At 41.6% G+C, this 25573-nt stretch overlaps 1 protein-coding gene across 4 annotated transcripts in view; it reads left to right on the forward strand.

Annotated features, from left to right (window-relative positions):
• Window positions 1-23540, forward strand: part of ARHGAP6 (Rho GTPase activating protein 6) — a 532224-nt gene extending 508684 nt beyond the window's left edge. For all 4 annotated transcript variants that reach the window (XM_050963496.1, XM_050963506.1, XM_050963515.1 and 1 more), the window contains 4 exons: window positions 7891-7988; window positions 19084-19346; window positions 20675-20755; window positions 21447-23540. In XM_050963496.1, the coding sequence (XP_050819453.1) occupies window positions 7891-7988; window positions 19084-19346; window positions 20675-20755; window positions 21447-22174 (1170 nt within the window). In that variant the 3' untranslated portion in view covers window positions 22175-23540. The remainder of the gene's footprint in view (window positions 1-7890; window positions 7989-19083; window positions 19347-20674; window positions 20756-21446) is intronic.
• Window positions 23541-25573: the final 2033 nt, after the last annotated feature.

Here is a 25573-nt window from a genome sequence, read left to right on the forward strand (position 1 = left end):
AGGTCCAATAACAGCATCAGATGAGCTGCTCTGTCTTTCTCATACTGCACTTCCTTCCATTACATCCTGTGCATTATTTTTTATTCTTGTTCCAGTGAAACATTCAGCCATTTGTTTTTCTTTTGCTTTTACAGTTCAGGAACATTTCTGGTATATTTTTCCTTCTAGGGAAAAAAATGATGGAGCTATGCTCCTGTGAGAGCTGCTGCTTCCTTGGAGCAGTGCTGGCAATAATGATTTTGTTACAGCAAGTTTACATAAAACAAATGTTGAAGTATTATTATTTTTGTTTCGCTGAACGAACATTTTATGGAACAGCCACATTTCAGCACATAACCCTCTAGGCACACATTCAGATTTTTAAAGTGGAAAGGGTGGGGTTTAGGGATTGACTAACCTACATGTGGACTCTTTTAATTGTGACAGTTTTATTCCTTTATCTCTTCAGTGCTAGCATTTTTATCTGAAGGTTAAACTCAGTGCAGGGAAAACAGAAATAATTTTCTTTTGTTTTCTGGAGTAGCTTTTCCGTTTTTGGAGTGAAATTAAAGTCTGTGTATCTGAATGCCAGACTAGATGGATAGCTGGATGCAGGGGGAAACTATACCTACCCAAATGTTCTTTATATGACTAAAGTATATTGGTTTGAAACATTCTGAAATGTACAGCACACAAGCATCTCTGGAGATTTTGCTCTTCCCAGGGTTTAACATACAGAGTGGTTTGTTGTTTTCTTGTGCCTGTTTTCAGGATTGAAACTACGTTCCATGTCAGTAGTTGTTTTTAGTAGTCTCAAACGTCTTGTATTTATTATTTCATAGGAGCACCATGGGTCTATATTCATTTTGTTAATGTCACTGTTGGGGTTCAATTAAATGTTTTTTTGTTCTCTGTGAAATTAGCACACTGTATCCTTTGCAAAGTTGCTGGGTTGCTGGGAACAGACCCGTAAATTTATTTGTAGCAGAACTCTGATGATTCCCAATCAGGCAGCAGCAAATTGTTAGCCAAACCCCAGGGAGTGGGGGAATGCCAGGACTGCTGTTTATAGTTATTGTTTGACATTTGTACTACTTTCAAATTGAGAAACAGCTGGACTAGAGCATGCAGCCACAGTATATAACATATAGTGCATTACTGCCAGGGTGATTTTTTTGGTTTAGTTTGTTTTTTTTAACAGTATGACTGGCTTCAGCATTGAGAGTGGAGCAAGGTTAGTGAAATAAAATCTAATAGAAACAATGTGATATTTGGCCCAGACCACAGACTTCAGAATGGTTTTGAGTTATTTCTGGGTCAAGAAGATACTGTTTGTCAGAAGGAACCCAGATAATTATGCTTAGTTTTCTAAAACAGATTCCAGCAATTCAGATTAATACCAGCAATCTAAAGTGAATTTACTATAGTAGAGATATCCTTACCACCAGTCCAGGCTCAATTGTGCATTTATGTTGGTTCCCAAATTCCCTTTGATTGCAGTGGGATTTAGAGGTGCAGTTATATAGGATAGGGGCCTATAAAAGACTGCTGCTCTCCAACTCCCTAACTAAGGCCCCCGTCATGCAACTGGATCCCAGTAGGTAGACTCATACACCCACATCGTGTCCCATTGACTCCATTGGAGTTCTGCATGGGTGCAGGAGTCCAAGCTGCCAAGTGTCATGCATTTAGCACCCCCGATACACACCCCTGAATCTCAGGTGAATTCTCACATATCTAGCTCAGCTGCAGCGAGGCAGCAGGCATTTGCCTGCAGTTCCCAATTGTCATTGATAGAGGCCACTATGGCACTCACTGCGCAGGCCACCAGCCACCGTTTGTCCATGGCAGTGGTTTTCAAACTTTTTTTCTGGGAACCCAGTTGAAGAAAATTGTTGATGCTCGTGACCCAACGGAGCTGGGGATGAGGGGTTTGGGGTGTGGGAGGGGCTCAGGGCTGGCGTGCAGGGGTGAGGGCAGCAGGGTGGGGCTGGGAATGAGGGGTTCAGGGTGTGGCAGGGGGCTGTGGGCTGGGGCAGGGGGTTGGGGTGTGGGAGTGGGTCAGGGCTCTGGGCTGGGGTTGCAGGCTTGTGGTGGGGCCAGGGATGAGGGATATGGGGTTCAGGAAGGGGTTCCAAATGTGGGGAGGGCTCAGGGCTGGGGCAGGGGGTTGGGGCGCAGACTGACCTCCAGCGGCTCCTGGTCAGCGGCGCAGCCGGGGTGCAGAGGCAGGCTTCCCACCTGTCCTGGCATCGCGGACTGCGCTTCACCCCAGAAGCGGGCAGCAGCAGGTCCGACTTTCAGGCAGAGGCACAAAGCAGATTTGTGCAACTCTTGCCCACAAGCACTGCCCCACCCCCACCCCCATTCCCACTGGCCAGTTCCCACAGTTTGAAAAACACTGCTCCATGGTCCTCCTGCTAGATCTAAGTCAAGAATGGGCAGCTGGGAGACAGCACAAGATGAGACCTCATAACAGCTCCAGGGTTCCTCAGCTACACCATTCCTAGTTACCTGTAGAGCCCCTACCACCATGTATCTTGTATTCTGACAGTCCCCTGCCCTCCTGGAACCCTAGCACCCACCTTCCTCCCAGCAGCCACCAGCATTATCAACAGCCCCAGCAACCTCACAGCTTCCATCTCTATGCATTCCCACCACCACTGCCAAGTTTTGTGCAGCTCCATGACCTACCCTCAGCAAGTTGTATGCAAATCATTCACACGTATGCAACTGAATTATATTTGCATAAAATGTTATACATGAAGAAAAACAAAACTTGGGTGTTATGAAACGTCCACCAGCCTAAATCCAGTTGTGGGATCAAGGCTTAAGTTGCTTCATTCACCCTTTTTAAAATTCTACATACATTATATAGCCGGCTGTTTTCATTTTATAGATTTTTCTTCCCATAAATCTATTAGAGTTTTCAGGGAATTGTTTAGTTTTATATTTGTAAGGAAAAATGTTGACACTTCAAACTTTTTTTTATTTTGGCCAAAGTCCTGTTTACTGAATATTTTTATGATTAGCAACTTGATGTTACTTACTCAATGTAGTATGCAGGAGGAAGCAAACTCTGCTTTCCCCTAAAATTTTCTTTAGAATCAAATCTATTGTTCACAAAGGCCACATAAATTGAGAGGTCACAAGGCTAGATTATGGCAGTAGGATTCCAAAAGGGCACTCCTGTAGAAGGAAGATTGATTATTTAAGGACTGATAAACAAACACCCAAAATGTAAGCAAAAGAGAAAATTGTGCATGGACATGCACAATTATTACAAAGATTTTATATCTATTTTAATTAATGAGCATTTATTTATCTCCAATTACCAGTATTTCCTTTGTTGTTCAAGCTTGTGCCCATTCTGTGCCTTGAGTGCATTTATAAATATTAAAGTTTTATGACAATTACTACATAGTCCAAAGAAATACAAATGATGTCTCTCCAAATACTTCCCCAAACACCCCCTCATCCCCAAGGAATCTATTAGGAATCCTATTCATATTTCCCAGTAAATGCCTGGGAGAACAAATGAACTGTGCAACTTGACCTGAACATCAACTGATTGTTAACTCTGACAAACTGAGGCCAGAAATAGACTGCATAGTTTACTAAGGGTATGTTTACATTGCAATTAGACACCCACAGCCGGCCCATGACAGCTGACTAGGGCTTGCAGGGCTCGGGCTAAGGGACTGTTTAATAGTGGTGTAGATGGTCGGGCTGGGATGGAACCTGAGCTCTGAGACACCCCAACCCCCTGCCGGGTCCTAGAGCCAAGTCTCCAGCCTGAGTCTGAACATCTATACCACAAGTAAACAGCCCCTTAGCCTGAGCTCCACAAGCCCAAGTTCACTAGCACAGGCCAGCTGCCCGTCTTTCATTGTAGCCACCCCCTGAGACTGTTCTGCTTCCAGATCCACCCATCACGAACAAACCAGACATGGTTAGTTCAGGTTCCTCAGGTGATTTCTCCATTACAGCATTGCATGGAGAGCAATGAATTATCTGATGTAATTTGGACCCAACACATTTAAAGTTTGGTAGATAAAACTTCAGTATGTAAATTGCACCTGGAAAACACACTGGCAGCCAGCGCAGATCCTTGAGTACTAGTGCAACATGCTCCCATTGAGCGAACCCTTGCTACCTCCTCAAGACAAGTTGCCATATTCTGCAGCAGTTGAAGTTGCCAAGTGGTTTTAAGGTTGAGCTCCATGTAGAGTGCATTGCAATAATTCAGTTGGGAGGTGATAGGTCATGTGTCTCTGTGGCGAGGTCCAAGTCCAAAAGAAGATGGCACAGCCTCTTAACTATCCTTAAAGACTAAAAAGCCTTTAGGAAAGATGTAGATAAAGTGGAGAGAGTCCAGAGGAGAGCAACAAAAGTAATAAAAGGTTTAGAAACCTTGACCTTTGAGGAAAGGTTAAAAATACTGGGCATGCTTAGTTTTGAGAAAAGAAGACTGACGTCTTCAAGTATGTTCAGAGCTGTTATAAAGAGGACAGTGATCTGTTGTTCCCCAGGCCCACTGAAGGTAGTACAGGAAGAAATGGGCTTCAGTAAAGATTTACCTTAGATATTAGGAAAATCTTTCTCACTGGAAGGGTAGTTAAGCTCTGGAATTGGCTTCCAAGAGAGGTTATGGAATTCCTGTCATTGGAGATTTAAGAAAAGTTTGGACAAACACCTGTGAGAGGTGGTCTGAGTTTACTTGGTCTTGCCTCAGTGCAGGGGCAATATAAGGTTCCTTCCAGCACTACATTTCTATGATTCTGTAAACTCAGTCTTGACCAGATAGACGGTCACCCAGCTTACCATCATCCAAGTCACAGTCTTAGTTATGTGCTGTGTAAGATGGTCAACAACTGCCCTGGCCAGGTCTGATGAAATGGAGAGACAGTCGGCTATCGTTCACAAACATGAGACAGAAATATTCAGATCCTCACCCTATCTGCCCCTGAAAATGCTGAACAGAAGGGAGGGAGAGAAGAGAATCGTATGGCACCACATGTGGGAGGACCTTGTGGGTAGATAAGCAGCCTGACGATATTATCCTGTGTATCATTTCAATAAGAGCTATTCCAAAACAAGGCTTAGCTCTCTCTGCTAACAACTCTGGCTGTTCCAGGAGTGCTTCATGGTCAGCCGTATCAAAGGCACCCAAAAGCTACTGTATAACAAAATGGATGCTTAAAGTCTGGCTTTTGGACTGAGATTTTCAAAGGACCTAAGGCATAACATAAGAATGGCCGTACCGGGTCAGACCAAAGGTCCATCTAACCCAGTATCTGTCTACCAACAGTGGTCAATGCCAGGTGCCCCAGAGGGAGTGAACCTAACAGGCAATGATCAAGTGATCTCTCTCCTGCCATCCATCTCCATTATCTGACGAACAGAGGCTAGGGACACCATTCTTTACCCATCCTGGCTAATAGCCATTTATGGACTTAACCACCATGAATTTATCCAGTTCTCTTTTAAGCAGAGTTAGGTGCACAGTTCCCAAGGCCTAGGCACCACTGAAGTCCCACTTTTGCCCTGTGGCACTTGTGCCCCTGAGTGAAAGTTGGACACCTAACTTCTTTAGGCCCCTTTGATAATCCAGATTTAGGCTCCTAAATAAATGGCCTGATTTTCAAAAGTACTTAGCACTGAGCAGCTCCCATTGAAATTAAGTAATTGGATAACTGAACAGAATCAGGCCCACTGGACGCCAGCCTACCCAAGAAGCAAGCTGGTTTTCAACTGCAAAGAATGTGCTGCAACCAGGTCCTGGCCCTCACTACAAACATCGAGGCAGGATTCCAGTGAAACTCAAGACTGGTACAGCCTTCATTGATCAGTCAGCAGCATTTGACACAGCCTAGAAAGAAGGTCTGCTACTGAAACTGGCCAAAGTGATCCCCTGCATGCGGATTCACAGGCTGCTGAACTGCATGCTTAGCAACTGAAGGATGTACATATACCTCATAGATTAAATAGGCTAGCACAAGGCTCTGTAGATGCTCCAACACTCTTCAATGTATACACAAGCAATATGCCTGAAACAATAGTGCAGAAATTTGTGTATGCTGATGATTTGCACTGGCAACTCAGCCCCATATCTGTAAAGAACTTGAAGTGACCCTTACATCTGACATTAAGATCATGGAGGAGTACTTCCAAAAGTGGCAGCTGAGACCAAATTCAGGCAAATCAGTAGTCTCTACTTTCCACCTAGACAACAGAATTGCACAAACCACTCTGTTTTGTTGTGAAACTGTGCGTTATGACCCAAAACCAATCTATCTCAGTATCATTCTTGACCACACACTGACCTTTCATGACCACCTCAAAAAATAGCCTCTAAAGTGAAGACTCCCATCAGCATTATTCAGAAGTCAGTGGGAACAAGTTGGGGATCAGCTGTCCCAGTGCTATGAACATTGGTCTTGGCCTTTCTGTACTCAGTTGCAGAGTACTGTGCATCGGTGTAGGCAAGAAGCTGCCATACCCAACTTGTGGGTAAGCAGCTGAATCAGACCATGCTAATCATCATGAGAACTTTAAAATCAGCATCTCTACTGTGGCTATCTCTATTAGCAAACATTGAATCTCCAGCTATCCATTGAGTTAGAGCCATAGCATGAGAACTTAAACATGCCAAAGATTACCCAGCACTTCCCATTCAGACGGTTATGGATAACATACCCTAACAATGCCTGAAATTGAAAAAAACATGTGACCACCTCATGCCTCTGGATCTGGCCAGGGAATGGCAAAGTGTGTGCACATCATCTACCATTCTAAACAAGCACATTACAAACGCCCCCCCCGCCCCGGGTTATGCAAACCCGACTTATGCAAATCCTCACTTATGGAAAAAGTTCCATAAGCTAGAAATAGGAGGTTTTTTTGTTTTTGTGTTTTTGCGTAATGGTCGGGTATACGTTTCCGACACGCAAAATTCAAGTTATGCAAGGCGTTCCACAATGGAACGCTTGCGTAAGTCGGGAAGCATCTGTACTACTGACCCAACAAACCACCCTTCAGATTTTAACCTGCCACGCAGAATTTGGACCACACTGAACTGCATCCAAACAAACCATAGAAGATGCAGCCACTTGATGCTGAAGTAAAAAATCAAAGACTCCCCTTCATGCAACTACGGTGAGAATATCCAAACCATTGAACACATCATGCTGCAGTGTCGTAAATATGGATTCAAAGGTGAATTGGATGATATCCACAATGTCACAGAGGAGGCCTTGAAATGACTTATGGACCTAGAACTCCATCTATGGAATGTTGCTCTGTAGATGCCATGCATGCACACACGAGAGAGAGAGCAAGTGCAAGCCTGGACACGTGTGGAGGTACAACCACCATGTTCTCATTTCTAAACAAAAGGGGATTGGGAAATATATAAGAAAAACGCCCTAGAATACTCTGTCCTTCCAGTATAGAATTTCACATTTAGTTTTCCAGGTTCTAAAAGAAAAGAAATCCAGTTATTTGTTTGGGGATTTTATAAGCTCCACTGGCTTTTTCAGTGGAAATGTGAGTTCTTTAAACCAGAGCTTTGGAGCTGTACTACCACAAGTAGTTCCTTTGAAATCCATAGGTGTTGTCCAGACCTGTACTGGAAACCAGTGAGATACTTGATAGTGGTCACTTAACACTGACATACAAGATGATTTTTAGTCCTATATACATCTGTGTTATATATATTTTTCTCTTATGTATGAGTTTATGTATGCATAGTTATTATATCAACTTATATTTACATAGTATTTTATATAATTGTGCACAATTTTATTTTCATGCACAAGTCTCATGTTTTAAAATGGGCATAATAAAAAATGAAAATACACTGTAGGATATTCTTCTGCAACTAACTTCTTAATGTTGTTTTCATTGTAGGTTCCCCCTGACCTACAGAATGAAGTGCTAATTAGTTTGTTAGAGACTGACCCAGATGTTGTGGACTATTTGCTGAGAAGGAAAGCTTCCCAGTCATCGTGAGTAATATGTTTTTTCATGATCTCTGTTCCTGCTGGGAATTTTCATTTTCCATTGGAAGTGTTCAAAAGATTCTAGTTTTCCTCAGTTCTTTTGCATTCTCTGAAGGAGTCAGAGAGTGCTCCCTATGACATTGACTCTTCCAAAGAAATTACACCTCTTCAACATTGTTTTCTGAAGACAAAATTTTACTGTTTCTAAGAAAGGTTTGTGTACTGCTGCAGAGAACATACCATTAGGTGTACATAAATATATTCAATGCACTATAGCCTAGTAACCCACTGGTACATGTCTTGTGTTTGTTGTGCTCTTGTGCTTTTGGTAACACAACACATGTATTACACTATCATTGACATATACCCTGCAGTGCCTTAACAGAATCATGGCTGGCAGTTTGACCAGTCTGTTGCCCTCTTCCTATCATACACATTCATAAGCTTCCGAAGTAGACACGACATTGCTAACACTCTGATTGCTATAATAGAAAGTGTATTGACAGTGGATGGACAGATCTAGCGGTGTGTTTAATGAAGGGCAGGAAAAAAAACAACCCTGCCACTCACCGGAATAAATATGGTACACAAAATATTCATATTCTTCTCTGTTAAATACATGATCTACTCCTGCCTATGCCCATGTGCCTTGATGCTATAACTTTATATATTTGGAATAGTGAGACTGCCAGCTTTCTAATAGGATTCCTTCTAGCCCTCGTAGGTCCCAGGATATCAGACCTTAAAATCATAACATTATTATTTATGGTAAAGCTATTTAAGATAATTTTTTAGGAGTTTCCTAAATTGAAAACTATTTGGGACGGGATGGACTGACTGTATCTTGTGGATGTGGAAAGTGCCTAGCACATTGTGGTTGCTTCCAGAATAAATAGTAAGTTTCTAAAATCCACTAACAATGATTTTTCTGTGGTGTCGTACGGTCACATGATTTCAGATGTATGCCAATGTATGCCTTTATGTTAGACCTCACCATCTATGGTATATAGCAGGGATTGGCAACCTTTCAGAAGTGGTGTGCCGAATCTTCATTTGTTCACTCTAATTTAAGGTTTTGTATGCCAGTAATGTATTTTAACATTTTTAGAAGGTCTCTTTCTATAAGTCTATAATATATAACTAAACTATTGTTGTATATGAAGTAAAAAAGGCTTTTAAAATGTTTAAGAAGCTTCATTTAAAATTAAATTAAAATGCAGAGCCCCCCCCAGACTGGTGGCCAAGTCCTGGGCAGTGTGAGTGCCACTGAAAATCAGCTTGCGTGCCGCCTTCGGCACCCATGCCATAGGTTGCCTACCCCTAGTATATAGAGATGTATGATTGTGTTCACGTATGGATACATGTTCTGATTCATCATAGACTTAAGTTACAAAACGTTGTGCATGTGAAGGTTTATTCTTAAATCCTTCACTGAATACTCTAAAAGCTTATTGATCTTTCCTTGTGCATCCTTATTTTTCAGCCAACATGCACACATGCAGGGGACAGTGGATATCTTGTGCAAATCACAAGTTCCTCCTCCCACCCCTCAAGGAAAGGTTTTCAGTGACAGAAGGAGATAATAGGTGCAGTACTACCTGTTTGTTGTACTTTAAAAAATAGAATATTAAAATGTCCCTGAGAATAGAAATATGTTTTGTCGTTTTTCTTTTACCTGGCTACCAACTGATTTATGAAAGACTCACTTTTCTTTGCTATTTATGTTGATGCAAGTATGTTTTCAGCTGTGATTGGAAACTTTTGGGTAAGAATTTGGCTAAGAATATTGGCTCAGTGTTAATGCAAGGGATGTGCTGTTTCTAAGGGATGGGTATGTTGCAGAAAATAATTTCCATTTAAAGACATGGGAGCATTTTTTTGGCTACATATATCTTGGTTATTTTTCCTGCGAGAAGAGGGAGCTAGTAGAGAACAAGGGAGATGTCTACATAGATTTAATCAAAATGAGCCTCCAAAATATAACCACATTCCTTAATGGATTTTGCTGACCATGTACTTGAGTATGGATTTCAATTTGGACCCATGGGATGGAAAACTTTACATATTCCTTAATAATTCAATAGACAAGCTCCATTCTCAAAGAAATTAATTGTTCTCACACACTAAGCTATGAAACCAACTTCAACATTTTATTCTCATGCAAATTATCCTGTGGCTACTACAACTGGTGCATGCACTGGACCAGCCTTCCACATCTATGTTTTTAATGCCACTGAAAAATTTCTTGACTCTGTTTTAGCCATGACATAGCAATCTCTTTGTTTTCCTCCTCAAAGGCAGACAAAACAGAGTTTCCTCATTTTCCACTTCTCTTAAGAGTTGAGTATCTTGTATGAAACATCAGGGAAAGGTAATAGGGTTGGGCATTGAGAAGTGCTAATTACCATTAACATTGCACTAATTACCACATCAGATGTTTTGGATAATTTCCCTGACATTTTTGTACTTCGCATTAATGACGATGAAGCTTTGGGGTCTCCAGCTGCAAAGTGAATCAAATCTAAATTATCTCTAAATAAAAATAGTTCCTTAAGACCATTTATGGTTTACCATTTTTAAGTAGTCATCATAGAGTAAAAATATTTGGAAATGATAGATTTTTTTGTTTGAAGTTCTCTTTAGATAATGGTTTTTAATAGGGCTATTGATTAATCACAGTTAATTTACGCGGCTAATTCAAAAAAATTAATGGCGATTGAAAAAATTAATCGCGTGAATCACAGTTTTAATTGCATTGTTAAACAATAGAATACCAATTGAAACTTATTCAGTATTTTTGGATGTTTTACTACATTTTCAAATATATTGATGTCAATTACAACACAGAATACAAAGTGTAGACTTCTCACTCTATATTATAAACAAAAGAAACAGTATTTTTCAGTTTACCTCATACAAGTACTGTAGTGCAATCGCTTTATCATGAAAGTGCAACTTACAAATGTAGATTTTTTTTGTTACATAACTGCACTCACTCAAAAACAAAACAATGCACAACTTTAGCGCTTACTAGTTCATTCAGTCCTACTTCTCGTTCAGCTGATTGCTAAGACAAACATGTTTGTTTACATTTACGGAAGAGAGTGCTACCCACTTCATTTTACAGTGTCATCAGAAAGTGAGAATAGGCATTTGCATAGCACTTTTGTAGCTGGCATTGCAACGTATTTACATACCAGATATGCTAAACATTCGTATGCCCTTTCATGCTTCAGCCACCATTCTGATTACACTTGTTAAAAAAAATGTGTTAATTAAATTTGTGACTGAACTCCTTGGGGGAGAATTGTATGTCTCCGGCTCTATTTTACCTGCATTCTGCCAGATATTTTATGTTATAGTAGTCTCGGATGATGACTCAGCACGTTGTTCATTTTAAGAAAACTTTTGCTGCAGATTTGACAAAACGCAAAGCAGGTACCAGTGTGAGATTTCTAAAGATAGCTACAGCACTCGAACCAAGCTTTAAGAATCTGAAGTGCCTTCCAAAATCTGAGAGGGACAAGGTGTGGCGCATGCTTTCAGAAGTCTTAAAAGAGCAACGCTCTGATGCGGAAACTACAGAACCCGAACCACCAAAAGAAAAAATCATCCTTCTGCTGGTGGCATCTGACTCAGATGATGAAAATGAACAGGCGTCGGTCTGCACTGCTTTGGATTGTTATCGAGCAGAACCCGTCAACATGGACACGTCTTCTGGAATGGTGATTGAAGCATGGAGTGACATATGAATCTTTAGCGCATCTGACATGTATATATCTTGCAACGCCAGCTACAACAGTGCCGTGAGAACACCTGTTCTCACTTTCAGGTGACATTATGAACAAGAAGTGGGAAGCATTATCTCCTGCAAATGTAAACAAAGTTTTTTGTCTGAGCGATTGGCTGAACGAGAAATAGGACTGAGCGGACTTGTAGGCATTAAAATTTTACTTTGTTTTATTTTTGAATGCAGTTATTTTTTGTGCATAATTCTACATTTGTAAGTTCAACTTTCATGATAAAAATATTGCACTACAGTAGTTGTATTAGATGAACTGAAAAGTATTATTTCTTTTGTTTTGTACAGTGCAAATATTTGTAATAAAAATAAATGTAAAGTGAACACTGTACATTTTGTATTCTGTATTGTAATTGAAATCAATATATTTGAAAATGTAGAAAACATCCAAAAATATTTAAATGGTATTCTATTATTGTTTAACAGTACGATTAATTGCGATTAATTTTTTTAATTGCTTGACAGCCCTAGCTTTTAATCAATACTAATCTGTGACATAGAGGTGAAAGGTTGCATGTTAAGTCATACAATCCCTCTCCAACTGGAATTGGAATATAGATTTCGCTATAATACTTAGAGATTGTATTCTCTATTTTATTCTGTATACGTTTTCATACAGCACTCATCACTGTAATATCTGCCTTGAAGTAGTGCATTAAGCCGTATGACTACACATCGTCACCTGATGTTTATTCTGTCATCTTCTCCCCAAAGAAAGAGGCATGTGCAGTGGAGTGTCTTGTTTTTGTTGTGTGTATCTTTGTATCTGTTGCTATTTGTTTATGTTAGAAAAGACAAGGTCAAAGAACTGTGCCTTACATTTGCAGTAGAAGATGGTGAGATTTGTGATGATTCTTAGTTCTTGGGGGAGTTCATTCCAGTCTCAGATGCTGCTACACCATTGCACTATATAAGAGTTGCTTCTTGCAAGAGAGAATGATGATTATTCTTTTTTGGAAGCCTTAAAATATTGAGAGAGAGAGAGACACTCCTTGCTCAGACGAACATATTGTCTAGGTTTTTATGTTTTTATGGCTCTTGATTCCAGTGGGAAGATAGGAATGGATCCTGAGTAGAATGATTCATTATTATTATTATTATTAGTAGTAGTAGTATTTATAATGCAGCCATCCTAGCAGTATCTGAGTGACATTACATAAATTTAGGACATCAGTCCCTTCGAGGAAATGAACAAGGCTCCTTAATGGCATTTCATGTTTGCTCTGGAATCTGAAATGGTATTTTTGAACTAGTCTTTAATAGGCAAACTTAGTGGATTTTCAAAGCTTGGGATCTGATGCCAGTAGTGTCATTGTTTTAGCACATCTTCTACTTTGTGCTTTATGGCATGGTTTGCTATGATTCATTTTTCTTATTCTTTCCTTCACGTAGTTCATAACTTGTAAAAGATATTTTTATAGGGATTCCCATTACCCATCCTCCTTTAATGATACAGATTCTTCTTACTATCTCTTTAATACCCCATAATCTGCCTTTCTTTCATATAATGTACCTATGTCATACTTATTTTGCATGTTTTTCTTTAAAAGTCTTTCTCAGAATGAAGCAAATAAAAGAAAAATCTGTTTGAAACATCAGGCATGAAAGCATATGATCATTTAATTACTTATCGTATGTGACAATGTGTTTTTCCTGTTAATTTAACTTTAAGAACTGTAATATATTCAAGATTGCAATTTTGGAGAGAAGCTAATACAGCAGGGGCCATTAAAATTTTGCTAATTACACAGGCAGTAGTTAAATTCATCAAAGTATTTTATGGTTTCTTCTTCAACTGATGGTCCCTTTTGTATTTCACTGAGGGTTTACACATGCACACCATGCATCTAGAGCTGGAGAATTTTAAAGTACTAGTGTCCGTTCATCCGTGTATACACTCTTGGCTTGCCTCATGGTTTTGTCTGAGATGATAAAGGGCAGGGCGGACCGACCACATCTCCAGTTCGTTCTCACCACTGTATGGTCTAGGTTGGAACTATTAGTGTCCTCTTGCATGTGACAAACTTTAAAAATATACAATTGTACAGTTACTTTTAACGTTTTTACGTTTTTATTGGTTTTATGGTAGGTTTTAGTAGTTTGCTATTTTAGAATTAGGATGGGGGTTCCTTTTTGGGGAGTTTTGTTCCCTAGGAACACTCCCCTTTTTCCCTCTGTACCCATGTGTGGATACTGGATTATGCTGAAAACCCCAAGCTCTAAAATCTGTGCCTGCTGCCCGTGTTCCGTCTCTGTCAGAGATGAACATCAACCCTGCTTCTACTGCTTGGGAGAAGCCCACATTTCATCCAGGTGCAGTATCTGCCAGTCCTTCCCCAGCCATACCCAAGAAGGCTGAGCTCTCCATCTCCAGAAGTACCTAATGGAAGTCACCATGAGATCTCATTTGGCCCCTGGCTGGGCAATCCCCTGTACATCAGTTTGAGGCTGCGAGGAGTGTGCCTTAAACTATGGAATCCAAGGTCAGCACCAACTGTACCGCCACTAGGGACCCAATGCTAGGGCCTAGTCAGGAGGTAAGGAAACATGCATGTAGCATGGCAGTAAGTCTTCCCCTAAGCCTACGAAAGGAGAGCGTCCTTCCACAAGTTCCAGTCATGGGGACGGAGTGCACCCTAAAGCTCACAAGCACGAAAAGAAGCTGCATAAATTGACAGATCCACTGGCACTGAGTGTAGACCTGCACACACAGTCAACACTGGCATCTCTCAGAGCTAGAGAGTCATCCACTCTTGGGAAGACCATTGCTGCTTTTCCGGTTCCAGGGACTGAAAAAGTGCCCTTGACTCTGGGAAAGTTGGGGAAAAGCACCAGAGCCCCAGGAAGCATTTGCCCTGGGAGAGCCAAGGTCCCCATGTCTTCTGGAGCCTCTGCTTCCAGGGAGACATTATCTCCAGGACAAGACATGCTACATCTGAGGCACTCCTCACTCCCCTGCTTTGGCAGTGTACATGCTTCTGCTGGCTCCAGTGGTACAGCTGATGGAACTGGTCTCCAAGTTACATCTTCAGTGGACTCGGATGAGAGTCAGTGATTTTCCATCCCTTCCCACCACTACAAGTACCAACAGAGGCCTTCTACATCATGGCAGTATCCTTCACTCTAGCTGCCATGGAGCCACCTGTTTCTTGCACTGTGGGACCCTCCTCAGCGCTCTCCAGATCCGTAATGCTGTCTCTATGGGGGATCCTGGCGCTAATACTCTCCCTTGGAACCCATCCATTCCATCGGGGAGGCTTTGCCTATTTCACCACCTTGGGTGCCTTCAAGTAGATGCTTAGGTCCTGTAATGGAAGGTGAACCACCCAGTCCGGTTCCAGTAGTACCACCTGAACCCACCATCTCCTGCTGACTGCCACCAATTCCAGGATCTCCTGCGTAGAATGGCTGGAGAGATTCACACTCCCCTGGAGGAGCTCAGCGTAAGCTGCTGGATATACTTCACTCATCAGTGTCAGGCAGAGTATTTCTACCAATCAGCAATGCTATCCTTGAGCCAGCTTGCATGATTTAGCATACACTAATGATATGTATGCCTACTCCAAAGCAGGGGCAGGGGGGAAGATACTGTGTATCTGGCCAGGGGTCTGAGTTTCTGTTCTCATACCCCATCCAATTCATTTGTGGTCCAGGCAGCGATAGAATGGGCTGGGCAACAGCATCCACGCTCTGCCCCTTCTGACCGGCAGGGCAAGCAACTGGACCTTTTAGGCCACAAAGTCTTCTCTTCAGCCAGCCTTCAATTCAGGATTTCAAATTATCTGGCATTACATGTCAGATATGATTTCCTGAACTACAGCAAATTGTGGCACTTTGCTGAGAAACTCCCACAAAAGAACCGAGCCTGTTTCTAGGCAATAATTGAGGCGGAGAAACTGGTAGTGAGCAGGGCCAGCTCCAGGCACCAGCGAGGGAAGCAGGTGCTTGAGGCAGCCAATACAAAGGGGCGGCAGTCCGTCCGGTATTGGGGCGGTACCTCCAGGTCTTCAGCGGGAATCCGGCAGCGAGTCCCTCAGTCCCTGTCTCTCTCTTTGAGTTGCTACTGAAGTGCCGCCGAAGAGGAAGAGAGGGAGTGAAGGGCCCGCCGCCGCATTGCTGCCGAAGAATGAAACGATGCGATTGAACTGCCATCGATCAGCTTTTTGTTTTTCCCCACTCAGGGCGGCAGAAAAGCTGGAGCCGGCCCTGGTAGTGAGGACCTCACTCCAATCAGCAATAGATGTGGCAGATACCTCATCATGCTAACTGGCCATGGGCATTGTCATGAGGAGGGAGTGGTGGCTCACAAAATACCACTGAAGACTTCCCTTTTGATGAATCCCATCTTTTCAGCCAGAAAACAGACAATTTCCTCCACAGCCTGAAGGATTTTAGAGCTACACTCCATTCCTTGGGTATTTACGTACCAGCACCAAAACGTAAGTTCATCTGCTGATAGTCCGCACAGTGTTACAGAACCTCCCAGTTTTTCCATCAATGGCCTTACAAACCACCAAGGAAGAGTCAGAAGACTCAAAGATCTCATTCTTCAGGACCATCCTCGCAATCTTCCTCCTCCCAGATGCAACCCCCACAGAAGAGATATTTCTGAGGAACACTGGAGACCCATCAGCAACATTGTCTGCTGCCATACCACCACCCCACCTCCTTCGGGGATGGTTAGCACTCTTTTTTTTACCAGCTTGGAGTGCAATAACAATGGACAAGCGGGTGCTAAATGTTCTCCATTGTGGTTATATGACTGAGTTCATTATGCTGCCTCGTCCATAACCCCTTCCCCAATCCCTCCTCAAGGACCACTCTCACAACAGCATCCTCACCCTGGAGTGGACTCCATATTACAAAGAGGGGCAATAGCATGGGTTCCTCTGGACTATCAAGAGGGGGTTCTATTCAACTTACTTCCTGATACCCAAAAAAGAAGGGTGGTGGAGATCAGTCCAGGATCTCCATCATCTCAGTTGCTTCATCCGCAAACCCAAGTTTTGTGTAGTCACCTTAGCAGCCATCATCCCGTCATTAGAAGAAAGCAACGGCTTTCGATATGTAGGACATTTATTTTCACAAAGACATCTATCTGGCCCACAAACAGTTCCTGAGGTTCACGGTAGTCTGTCAGCCCTTTCAATACAGAGTCCAGCCATTTGAACTCACCCCTGCTCCAGCATCAACCTTGAAAAATCAACTTTGGACACCAAACAGTCCCTAGACTTCATCAGAATTGCAAGACATCCTCTCAAGCAGCAGGAAAGAGCCCCCTAGGTGTTCCTGCCATTCCAAGTGGAACTGCTTCGCCTTCTGGGCCCAACAGAAAGTCCTTTTCCCAGAAGTGGAGATTTCCCTTCTTTTGGATTACCTCCTGTTCTTGAAGGCATCGGGTCTCACCCTCAAGTCTCTCAAGGTCCACCTAGCAGTTATTAGTGCCTTCCACCCCACCGTGGGAGGACACTCTATATTTACACACCTATTGACTGCTTGGTTTTGGAAAGGCCTCCTCAGAACCTTCCCACCCATACAACCTATCGCCCCCCAAGTGGGATCTTAACCTAGTTCTGTTGATACTAATGAAACCGCCCTTTGGCGAAGGGTAGGTGAACTTGGGGCCATGATGGCGGAGCCTCCTTTCACTAATTCCCATAAGGATAAAGTTTCCCTGTGCCTGCATCCCTGGTTTCATCTGAACCAACCCATCCACTTACCTGCTTTCTTTCTGAAGACTCACACCTCGGAAGAGGAATGATGACTTCACTCCCTCGACGTCCGTCATGCCTTGGCTTTCTACCTGCAGAGAACGAGACCGATCAAGAAATCTTCTAAATTGTCTATTGCAATAGCTGAGAGTATTAAGTGGCAGGCAGTCTCTTCACAGAGAATCTACAAGGGAATTTCGGGGTGTATTACACTCTATCAGTTGTTGGGACTGCCTTCTCCTGCCTCCCCCTTCCCTCCCAACCCCCCGCTGGGTGAGGGCCCATTCCACGAGAGCCCAGCCTTTGACCACGGCCACCTGCCATGATGCGTGGTCCCTATCTGTATTCCACTTCCTGCCCCCCTTCCCATCTGCTGCGGATCTCTTCGATTTACAGTGGAGAAGAAATTGGAGACCTGGGGTTGGTCCACCCCGCCCTTTATCACATCAGACAAAACCAGGAGGCAAGAAAAGGACTCATGCATGGACCAACAGACCCTACTACTGTGAAAATCTCCGGTTCCAGATGCATGGTGTGCACATGTAAACTCTCAGTGGAATACAGATAGGGACCACACATCTCAAAGAACCTCCAGTTCAAGTAGATAACCTCCTCATTTTCCTATCTAAGTATAGAGAGTGCCACAACTACATAAGTGAAAGCAAATACTGGAGTTCAGTAAACATCCACTTACTAATGAGATCATTTTAGGTGAAACAGATCTGGAAGTTTTGTTTTTAAGAATATGAAGTAGTTTGCTATTTGTTTATAGCATAGTAAATAGAACATGGTTCAAGGTATTTTACAAATCATATTTTTAAACTGTTTTTAATAAATCATTGGAAGCTGAAAATTAAATGTCTACCCCCAAAGTGTTCTGCATGTTCTATTTGTCCATACCTTGGTTTAGTGTAGGGTTGTTCTATACTAGAAGGGCTAGAAGGGATTTTTTTTTTTTAAGTGAAAATATGGACCTTTCCAAACATGACAGTTTCCATTTAAGTAAGTCTTTATCAGGAACTCTATCAAGAAGAGAGAGAATATAACAAAGATCATTCAAGGTAAGACATTATATGACGCTCACATATAACTAAAGTTATGTTCTCACATCATTTGCTTTCTTTTCCCCCTCGTTGTTTCTTGTGTTACCTTGCCATAGCTAACTGGATGTATAACCCCTCTTTTCCCAGATCTTACTTTAATTAGACCCTAATCCAGCAAACATTTTAATATGTGCATAATCCCACATGCTTCATGTTAAGCATAAGTGTTTCAGAATCAGGGCAAAATGGCCAAGGTAATATAAGGAATCTATTCAGTGTGTTTCTTTTCCAGGGGTGAGCTGTACAGTTTTTTGTTTTTGTTTTAAATTGCAACATCCATTGAAGTTTATTGGCCTCTGCTGGCCATTTTGTGGCAAGTTTTAATCCCTTAAATTTGTGGAAAAGTCTCCTCCGTATTGCTTGTAAAGTGTTTTCATTTCAGCAGCTATGACCACATCCTTTCTTTATGTTGTCAAAATGCAGCTTTATCTAATGGACTCAGAATACTGTACCTTAACAAATGTTTGTTTATCAAATTCTGTCAGAAGCCCTGAGATGCTGCGATCAGAAGGTTCATACTCTATGGGAGGGAGACATTCTTCCACGGACTCCAACAAAGCCTCAAGCGGAGATGTCTCCCCTTATGACAACAACTCACCGGTACTGTCTGAACGGTCATTGATGGCAATGCAAGAAGATGTTGCCCTCAGTTCAGATAAGCTGTACAAGGTACCTGAACAATACATGTTGGTTGGCCATTTGCAATCTAAATCAAGAGAGAATTCGCCTGGATCATGGGCTGGGAAAGGTAAAGTAGGACCTGCACGTATTTATTTTGCTCATTGAATGCTGTCTGTTTCACATGCTGTTTATAAGGACGTGTTGTGTGTTGTTTCTCCCCCTTGTGGCAGAATCGCTTCCTCCTCTTCAGACCTACTTATCCAGCAGTGTAATTTCTCTCGCTGTACTTGAGCCGTGATAAAAATTGGATCCATATAGGATCCTGTGGATCCTTCCCCACCACATAATGGAGGATTCACTATTTGTTGACCTTTTAGATACGCGAGAGCATGGTGCTTGTGCAGCTAGAATGGTAAAGAGTGCTATGCTTCAAGAGTAATATAATGGAGCAATAGATTACTTTTATAATGAACAGCTGACATCTTCCCTTCCAAGTTGGGCCATAAGGCTCTGCTCCTCAACCCACGTTGTGATCTCTGCTGGCTGCCCCCATACCATTGTGCTGCATTTGTGCTCATTAGAGTGTAGCATTTCCCAAACTCTTGAAAGCTGAAGCCACCATTTACGAAAGTAAAACTCATCACACATCGCTCTTCAATCCTGCCATGCTAGCAGAACAGTGTAGGGATCCTTGCACTGCCACTGTCCTTCCCATCTTCCCAGGGGTGTTCCCCACACTTGGTTATAGTGCAGGCCTTGTCTAACTGCTTGTTTCTGTAACCAGATGGCACCTCAAGCTGTAACGATTACATTCTTTCAAGTTATAAATTCCATTCGATTGATTATTTCTGTGAAGGACTACAGCTCATGCTCCAGTACTGGTATGCTGCCAGCACTCCAGAAGGCTCTTCACATCAAAATTGCTGAGTACTTAATGGGTAAATTGAGGAAATATAGTGATCTGGGGCATTATATTCAAAGGTCTGTAGACACCTAAAAATGCAGACAGGTGGCCAGATGAATTTTCAAAACACACCTGAACAGGTTAGGTGCTTAGCTCCCATTGAAATCAATGGGAGTTTGATGCCCCTAATTCATTTAGGCACTTTTTAAAAATCCCACTAGGCATCTATCTGCATCTTTAGGCCTCCCCAAATCCTGGCTGCTGGGAGGTCTTTGTCACACACTTAAGGAAGGCCCCAATTCTACAGTGGGTTCCATGCAAGCTCATGGGTCTCCATAGTGATCTCATTGCAAGATTTGAGCCTAAATGATTAAGAACAAGATTTGGCTCTTTGTCTCTGGTGTACAGGAAATCCAGCTTATCAGTATGTTTGCTCTTTTATCTTGTGCTGCTGGCTAAAGTTTTACCTTTAATTTATTTATTGTTCCAGTCATGTGTTTCTATTAAGTGCTTATAAGGGATCATTTCATGTTCTTTTACTTCTTCTGTAGATGTTCCAGAGGATCATTTCAATATCTGGGGCACCTGGCATTCAACACTGAAATGTGGCTCCAAAGATCAAGGAATGACAGGTATGACATTTCTTTGATACTTTTTAGGCCCCAGTCTTACAAAGGCTTAAGCACGTTCATATGCGCTATGAACTGAAGCCAATAGAACTACTCATGGTACATAAAATTAAACATGTGCATGCATGTTTATAAGATCAATGGCCTTCATTTGTATGCTTTTAAATGATGGATATTCATTCTAGACACATCTTTAGGGAGTTTTAAACAATTCCTCTGCTTCCCATTTTGTTTTTTTACTTTACTATTTTACAAATATATCAGGTAAAGAGAGGCACAACACTTAAAAATGAGCCGCAAGATAAGGTAATAGAAATTCATCTCCTTTAAAGCAGAACAGTAGAATTGAAAGGCAGTGTATGCTAGGGGCTTAAGCACAGCCGTTGGAGGCAGGGGGCCTGAATTCTAATCCTGACTCCACTACTAACACCTTGTATACCGTGGGCAAATCACTTAACTTCCTGTCCTCAGTTTTTCTTCCATCTGCACCTCCTTACCTCACAGGAATGTTGTATAATAGTTATATGGCATTGTGTCAGTGCTAAGTATTAAAGCCACCAACTTCATATAACAGGTACAGTTCAGATAATACAGGTCCAACACCGACCTTGCCAATAGGATGCAATAAGTCAGTGGTAACTTGTAAAATGTCAGTGTGTCATATTGATGTTCTCTGTCTCATTCTGGTCTTCAGGTTCATATGGAAACATTTATGAATGCAGCTCATTGCGACCTGGACAGTGCTCTCTTTCCCAAGGGAACCTATCATTGAATTGGCCTCGGTGGCAGGGTAGTGCCACAGAATTGGATAACGGAAAGCAAATAATCCGAAGGAGTCAGACTGCTGCTGCCATTCCTGAATGTAGGCCTCATCCCCCAGTGTCTCGCGTTTGCAGTACTTCGCAAATTGAAGGTGGCAGGAGGAATTCAGACCAGTCCAATTCAAGGTCTGAGCGGCATTTGACTTTCAGTAGTGCAGAGGACCTTACAGAGCATGACTCAAATGTGGGATGTTTGCCGAGAACAGCTAAACCTTCATACCTGAGACAAGAAGATATAAGTAGAAAGGAGAGGCCACCACCCCCATATCCTGGCCCAAAAAAACAAACTTCTACGTTGTCCCAGCGACCAACTCTCTCTTCAACAGTGCACTCATTGTGGAGACTTCAAAGACCAGAAAAAAGTTCAGGGACCACAGTAGCAGGAGGACCAGCAGCTGAATCAACTGACCAATCCACCTCCAGTCAGCAGTGGCAGGCCTCACAGAACAAAGTGGGTAACACCAATTCCACTCCAGCCAATAATCAGAACAATAAAAATGTATCAGAGCCAGACTGGCATGATTGGCAAAGAGAGCGGTGGCAAATTTGGGAGCTTTTATCAGCTGATAACCCAGATGCCCTCCCTGAAACCCTTGTATGATCAGACTCTTAACAGAGAACTGCCCTCCAAGCCTACGCTTCTCTTGAATAGGGAAAGACTAGTGACATTAGAAAACTTTTTTGTTTTATACCAAGTAAATTTCATTTTTTTTAAATTTTGTTCACCTTAAATCTTAAATAGCACTGTCAAGCAGTCCATTTACAAATGCAGTATGTTCCTGTTTCATAGCAAGCTTTTAAGAGAGAAAAATGAGATGAACATTTCAGTCTAACAACTTTGTATGCATAAACTGTGTGTAAGATAAAACTATTGCTTTGGTGTTGCTAAGGTGTATTTATATGTCTGCAGTTTTGATGATTGTATAGTCTGGGTTATATATGATAATCATATATTATGTGTTCATATACAAATGACAATCAGGACTGCCTTTAAAAAAAAATCACTGCACTTACTTGTGTTACCATAATATGCGTTGGAATTCTATAGAAAGTGCACAAGCTGGTTTCTGTGCTTTTAAACAATTTGTTAAGGGGGGAAATGTCCTTCTGTTCACTGCCTATAAAAAACATTAAAATAGAATGAAACATGAAAAGCCATATGTTTTATAAGGGTAGTAGTAAGCTAGGGGAGAAATTATTTACCAAATATTTTTTCTTATAAATATAAGTTTGTGAACAAAATTAAAATTTGATACAATGCTATAAAAGAATATATATTTTTTTTAGATTCTGTTAGGAAGCAGTTCAGCTAATCAATCAAGAGTAAGGTTGTGCCTAAACCAAACTCACAGATTTAGTGCAAAAATTTACCCTCCCATTCTAGATCAACTACAATCTTATATATACAGTATATAATATATAATATATATTTATAGGTGTATGATTTTATATATTGTTTTAAAAAAATGAACTGGAATCCAAATTTAAAAAAATAAATAAATAAGGCACACAATAGAAAGAAATATGGCTTTTCCTTTTAAACAACAAAAAACAAAGCAATCGAAGCAAGCATTTACATGTATTTTCATAGAAGAGTCACATGAAGTGTTTTAGAAATGAAAATGCCATTTGGAGAAGTTCACAGCTTTTTGTATAAATATTGTGCCAAAATTTGAGGAAATGTATTTTGTTGAATAACTATATGTTACGTTGTTAAATGTTGCTGTTACACAAGTTCTGGTGTTATTAAACTGCAAAAATGTTTATGACCAGCAGGTGGCAATGTACTTCAGTATTTTAAGAGGATTTTTTTTTCACATAAGGGAAAATGTATCATATAAAAAGATTTTTATAAAACATGCTAGTCTTAATTTTAATGAAGCTGAAGACTTATTCAATGATGTTGTCTTGAAGTTCTATCCTGTGCCATAATGATGGAATAAAAGCTAAGCAAAAGCATTGCAGTATTTTTTGCTCTTTTGTTGTAATAATTATTGTAATAAACCCCATAAATGTCAGTGATTTTTATTATTATTAATATTATTATTATTATTGGGTAAAAATTTCAAAAGCACCTAAATTACGTAGGAGCATTTTCAAAGGTGACTTAGTCTCACTGAAAATCAATAGGACTTGGTTCCTACATGCCTACGGGTATGCCTACACAGCCACTAGACACTTTGGCTGGCCCATGCTGGCGGACTCAGGCTCACAAGGCCTGGGCTGCGGGACTGTTTCACTGCTGTGTAGATTTCTGGGCTCAGGCTGGAGCCTGAGCTCTCGGATCCTGTGAAGTGAGAGCATCCTGGAGCTTGGGTTTCTAAGTCCAGAAGTCTATACATCTGTGAAACAGCCCTGCAGCCGAAGCTTTGCAAGCCCAAGTTGGCCGGTATGGGGCAGCCATGATTTTTTTTTGCTGTGTAGACATACCTTTAGGCTTCTAAGTCAGACACATAACTCTGGCTTAACTCAGTGTAACTAAACAGATTTATGCAAGGTTTAAGCTGGTTCAAGTACATCTGTATATGAGGTTTATAAGATTATAACAAGATCAATTTTAAAAGATTTAATTAAAGCAGTGCAACTTTTCTAATGTTGATCAGGTCTAACTATGGTTTTTAGCTACTAACTTTAGGCACCCAAGTTAGAAAGCTTTGGGCCATTAATATAAATCAGGCGTCGGCAACCTCTGGCACGCAGCTCGCCAGGGTAAGCACCCTGGCGGGCTGGGCCAGTTTGTTTACCTGCCACTTGCACAAGTTCAGCCACTTGTGGCTCTCACTGGCCGCGGTTCATCGCTCCAGGCCAATGGGAGCTGCGGGAAGTGGCGTGGGCCGAAGAATGTGCTGGCTGCTCCAGGGTTCGCTCCTGGTCCCAGGCAAGTCAATGGGAAAACATCCATTGTCTTCATTGGGTCTTGACTTTGGGCTTTTTCTTACACACGTACGTAAAACTAAGCAACCAATCAAAGCACACCCTATGATGCTGAAATTGAAAAAGATAACCATGATTTTTTTATTTTGTTTTAGAATCTTGTGTTCCAGCAGCTGCTCAACTAGTGTCCACATGGCACAAAAACATGTCTGTAATATTCACTTCTGAGTCAGTAGTTTGAGTCCAGCCCAGGTCATTAGCAACTCAAAGTTACCATCTGATGGATGGGTTGGTGCTCTTTGGGAAAAGAGTTGATAGTTGGTGAACACACCCAGCAAAGCCATGGTCACCTTTAGCAATGAACTGTCTTCTCTCTTGTAAATGGGCATCCGTCCTGATCAGGGTTAAGACATGTAAGTGGTGTGGGGCTATCCCCACTGTTGATCCTAATAATACCTAGCTCTTCTATAGCACTTTCTATTAGTAGTTTTCAAAGTGCCTGCCTTTATTCAGGTGCATATTCCCAATTAAATGAATAGGAATATCTACCAGAGTAAAGGTGAGCAAAATTTGATCCACTGGAGATACCTAAAAGACTGCAGTCCCTGATGCTGTCAGGCGGACTGTCTCCTTTCATGAACACTACATTTAAATAAAAAATCTGAGTTTCCAGTAACTAGGCCTTCTGCAACAACAGAAATCTGTCGCACTGCATTACAACTGTGAGCGGGTGGTCATAGAGACAGATTCCTGCTTATAGACTGTGTGCAACTATAGGGCACGTGTTTGTTGTTAAATGTGAACTGTGAGCAGAAGTGAACCAAAAATAATAGAAAAGAGAATGAAATATAAAAAGAGACTACATATGATGCATAGACACAATAGGAAAATGGCTTCAACCAGCCAATTCAAGAATTCTAGATAATCTCAAAGCCACGTCACACTTAACTGCTGTCAGCTGTATTCTATAGATGAAACCTCAGCTCAGGTCCAATAATAGCATAATCTATCCTGTGAGAGGGACTTGTGTTATAGAAATCCAGTCCTCAAATTGAATCCTTTTCCAAATACAGAAGCAGATACATTTAAAGAATTTTTCAGAGAAAGATGTTCAGTGGTTATTCTA

Source organism: Gopherus flavomarginatus, chromosome 1 (genome assembly GCF_025201925.1).
Source record: "Gopherus flavomarginatus isolate rGopFla2 chromosome 1, rGopFla2.mat.asm, whole genome shotgun sequence".
NCBI classification, from domain to species: domain Eukaryota; kingdom Metazoa; phylum Chordata; order Testudines; family Testudinidae; genus Gopherus; species Gopherus flavomarginatus.